The following is a 4,239-nucleotide window of genomic DNA, read 5'->3' as shown; positions in this document are numbered from 1 at the left end:
GTGTAGCATGTTGTCTGTTTAATAAACCTGTTATTTGGACCCCTGAGTTGGGTTGTGCTTTACTATGGTTCAGCCCCGCTCCAATCTCTGCTCCTCGCCCCTCTAATTTCTGTCTCATTTCTCCCTCTCCTGCTTCTGACTCACCGCCACCTCCAACACCTGTCCTGAGCTCCTCTCTGCCTCCAACCGCCCCTGTTTCTTTGCTACCGTCTTATCCCCACTGCCTTTCCCCCTGAGCAACCAGGTTTCTGCCTCAGTTTCTTTCCTGGCTGTCTCTTCCTTGCCACCACTTATTTGCCCCCCACCCAGTATCTCAGCTGTCTGCCTCAGTTTCCAACCCCAAGCTCCCAGGTTTCTGTCTCTCGCTCTTTCCTGGTTGTCTCCTCCTTGCCATCAGGCTTCTTTTTTTTTCTTCCCTCCCATGCACCAGTGACCTCGAGTAACCCTGGGGCCACTTGATTTTAAGTAAACCCAAGCCTCAGGTCCTCAGTCAACTTTTCTGTAGTCCACCAATTCTAATTCTGGTTCTGGCAACTTTCACTCCCGACACTTAAACTCTCTTTCTCTCACCTTAACCTTCCCCCAAGTATCCCAAGTACACACATATACCTATACCATACAAGTTAGGAACTTACCTTTATGTATGTGTAGGTGGGTTGTATGTGTGTGAACTGGTGAGTGTGTGTGTGTATACACATATATATACACATCTCATTGTGTGCATGATATACAAATTAGTGATCTGTGTATGTGTACTGAGTGTGCGGGTACTGGCAATTGTTTTTTGTCTAATTTTTAGTGTGCACGTGCTTGAATTGGTGCTAGGTATGCATGTGCCTAGGCTGGTTTGGATGTGTATGTGCCTGAGTCGGTAGTGTGTGTGTATATGCACATAATTGACTTGTGTGTTTGTATATGTGCAATTGTGTCACACCTTCCTGTCTAACAGCACAATATTGAGATCCTGAGAGTTGGCCTGACCCCACAGGGCAACACAAGCCTGCATGGAGCAGCCGCATCTGCCCCGCCTCACACACAAATCTTGGGGGGGACATGCCTTCCATGCCCCACTCCCTGGACGAGCCAGCTGCAGCTCCATCCCAACCCCTGCCCAGCCCCAAGCACTGGTCTGGCTGGGAAGTGCCCCCAGCCCCTGCCCCATTCCCTCCCTCACCATGGGGGCCTCCATCTACCTCCCTCCTCCCCCGCCTTTACCTCCACCCCTCCCATAGACTTACCCTAACTGCCCAGCTGTATTCCTGGCCATGTGGAAGTGTGCGGGTGGGCACATGCATGGTCCCCCCTGTATCCTGCTCCTGGCAGCCCCTAGCAGACTGGAGCACTGCCCTTCTGCAAGGGGGAACCTGCCGCTTCCCCATCCCTGCATGATGCTGCAAATCCAGGACAAATGCTGTCCCACAGTCATGCAACCTGGGACCGGGACTTGAGGTTCCCATTGTGGGACTGTCCCACTCAGACAGGGATGTGTGGTCACCCTAGTGCTCCCCCGTGTCCAACTCTCTGCGAGTGCATCCAGTGGCAGGAGCCGTTCTCCCCGATAAACTTACCTGCAGGCAGCTGGGCCCTAGCTTGCAGACCTCTTCTATTCTGTTTGTCTTTCTCCCTCTTTTTTGCCCAGTTCAGGCCTCAAATTTGCTGTCCCCAGCCCCTGGGTGAAGCTGGGAGCTGATTCGGAAAGGGCAGCAGCTTCAGCACACGTAAGGGAGCATGCCCAGCTCCCTGCCTTCAGTCTTAGCTCACTTGCTCCCAAAGGGCTCTCCCCCCTCCCACAGCAAAGAACTGAGAACCGAAACCGAACAGCCTGGATGGAGTCCCTCCCCTTCTGGGTGTGTTTCGGAGAAGGATGTCCATCAGGGGCCAGGTCCTGCTCTCGTGACACTGCTGCACGGATCAGAGGTCCAGGCAGCCCTACATGCAGCTCATGGGCAGAGGCAGGGGTAAGTAGCAGCCCCCCAGCCATGCTGGAGCTCCCCAACCCGCTGCCCTCCCCTCTCTGCGCTGCCCGTGCCTCCCTCCCAGTCTGTTGTGCTTTCAGCCACAGCAGAGCGCAGCTGTTGTTGGCGCCAGAGACAGGCCGGGAGTGCGGCGCTGCAGAGACCCAACAGCCATTAGAGGAAGGAGCTGGGCTCTCGGCCCCGCTTGGGAGGAAAGGGGAAGGGAGTGCAGTGAGCTAGTGCTGCATGTCGGGACTCCTGGGGTGTCTCCCCCAGGCAAATTGCAGGGCCACCAGACCTGGTAAGAACTGGGGTGTTTGCAGGGAGCCTAGGCACAGGGGTCTGCCTGCCTGCGCTCTGCTTTAGCAGGAGGGCTTGCCCTGCAGTTCTGGGTTAGGTGTCTAGCCGAACCCCAGAGAAACACCTGCGACTCCTGCACTACCCAGGTGGCAAATATAAGCTTGGAGGTGGGAGGAGAGTGTGGCAGGTTAGGTGTGGGAGCTTGGGGAGGAGCGTGTGGGTGCCCCGGTTCGTTGTCACCCTACCTGCACTCCTCACTCCCCCTCTGCTCTCCCAGCTCTCGCCAGGATGAAGGACGACGAGAGCCTGTCAGAGCCCCTGCTGGTGCCTGGGCAGGAGCGTGGTCCCTGTGGAAGCTCCTCCAAAGAGAAGCACACAGGAGTCTTCGGGAGAGTCAGGGGAGCCTGGGCATCCTGTTGCCAGGTGCCTGCAGCACCGACGTGGGTGCGAGGCCTGGCTCCTCTCACTTGGCAATGCTCTGTGTGGTTTCTGTTTTGCATTCTCCTGATCGTCATGTTGGCTCTGCTTGATCAGACATGGTTCTTGTCAAGCCCGTACAGGCACCAGAGCACAATGGTCATCGGGCGCTGTGGGCAGACCACGCCCTGCAGGCACCCAGAGCCGCCCCGTCCCCAGGAGCTGAGCGTCGGGAGCCTGCTGAGAGCCCGGAGCCAGGCCCAGCGCCCGGGGGCTTACCGGGACTGCCTGGACGTGGCGCTGCGCGAGTTCCGCCGGGAGCCGGCCATGGTGCAGAGCAACGCCCGGCTGATGCTGGACTGTAATGGGACAGCCCAGGCTTTCCAGTCTGGGAAGGGGCAGGCCCAGATCCAGGTGGCCTGGATCGCTGGCAAGGCAAAGTACAACATTCAAGTCAACAGCACTGAGGCCTACGTGTCCAGGCTGAAGCTCAGACAGTTCCCCCTCAATCTCACCAGCCTGCTAAGTGTGCAGCAGGACCTCACCTTCCGTAGGGCCCCGGAGCTGGTGGGACAGTGCCTGGAGCGGGCAGTGCAGGAGGTCTCACGGGAGCTGGAGTGCCTGCTGTGGGACGCTCAGCTGGTGGTGACGTGTGGGGGCGCCGAACTGACCTTCGTCTCTGGGGAGGGGCACAGAAAGATGAATGTGTATGCCGATGGCAATGGGACGGTCCAGTACTGGGAGCAGCCGGTCGGGGGAGTAGGGTTGGCATTTGGCGTCATGGGGCCAGATCCCCACTGTGGTGAATTTGCTGTGGCTCTATCAGAGCCACTGGGACCAAATTCCCAGGTGGTGCAGGACAGGCAGTGCCCACTGGGCTCTCCCCTCGCACTGACGTAAACCAGGTACCCACACTGTTAGAGTGTGTGGGCCCAGATCAGGTCGATCCCATCATGGTGGGCACAGCAGGTGTAGAAGTACAAAGCTAGCACTTCTGGCTGCATCTTTTCTATACCTGGCCTAGAAGGCAGGTGCTGGACTCAGGGTACTCCTGGGTTATGTTCCAGGCTCTGCCATTTTAAGCTATTCACTTTTCGTCTGATTCCCTTTTCACTGGATTAATTTTAACCAGTGGTGCTCTACCTTCTGGGCCTGTAGGCTGGGCGAGTGACACGGGGTCAGTCCGCAAGCCAGATCCGGCATGACATCACCATGCAGGGGCGGTTCATGGGTGCAATCCAGTACTCTGACCTGGCCCTGTGTGTTGGATCCTGCTGTGGAGCAACACCGTGTGCCAGATCTGGCCACAGGTCCACCCTGTACACCAGTATGGTCTGGCAGGTGGGGCCATGTCACTTAGCACACAGGACTCCCCATGAGGGAAGAAATTTGGCAGTGGGGGAATGGTGTCAGGATTAATTGCTGCAGGTCTGGGAACAATTCATGCTACCACTATTGCATTTAAAAATGGGTTTTAAAAATGAGTGCTTTAAGAATTGACACAACACTCGGTTGATTAATAGCAGGAAGGCTTGCTTTAATAACTACCAAAAGTCTATAAAACTAA

The 4,239-nt window shown here is 56.5% G+C and overlaps 2 protein-coding genes across 3 annotated transcripts in view; both read left to right on the top strand.

Moving 5' to 3' along the window:
• The window catches only part of LOC102378646, a 15,936-nt gene extending 11,703 nt beyond the window's left edge, over positions 1 to 4,233 (top strand). For both annotated transcript variants that reach the window (XM_025217018.1, XM_025217019.1), the window contains exon 3: positions 3,475 to 4,233. The gene's annotated coding sequence lies outside the window, so the exon portion shown is untranslated. The remainder of the gene's footprint in view (positions 1 to 3,474) is intronic.
• Positions 1,852 to 3,572, top strand: LOC102378405. The gene is made up of 2 exons (XM_025217002.1): positions 1,852 to 1,958; positions 2,533 to 3,572. The coding sequence occupies exons 1-2, from the start codon at positions 1,934 to 1,936 to the stop codon at positions 3,570 to 3,572; spliced, it is 1,065 nt and encodes a 354-aa protein (XP_025072787.1). The 5' UTR covers positions 1,852 to 1,933.
• Positions 4,234 to 4,239: the final 6 nt, after the last annotated feature.

The sequence above is a fragment of the Alligator sinensis genome, unplaced genomic scaffold (assembly GCF_000455745.1).
Source record: "Alligator sinensis unplaced genomic scaffold, ASM45574v1 scaffold1208_1, whole genome shotgun sequence".
Taxonomy (NCBI): Eukaryota; Metazoa; Chordata; order Crocodylia; family Alligatoridae; genus Alligator; species Alligator sinensis.
This window is presented reverse-complemented; position numbering and strand designations above follow the sequence as displayed.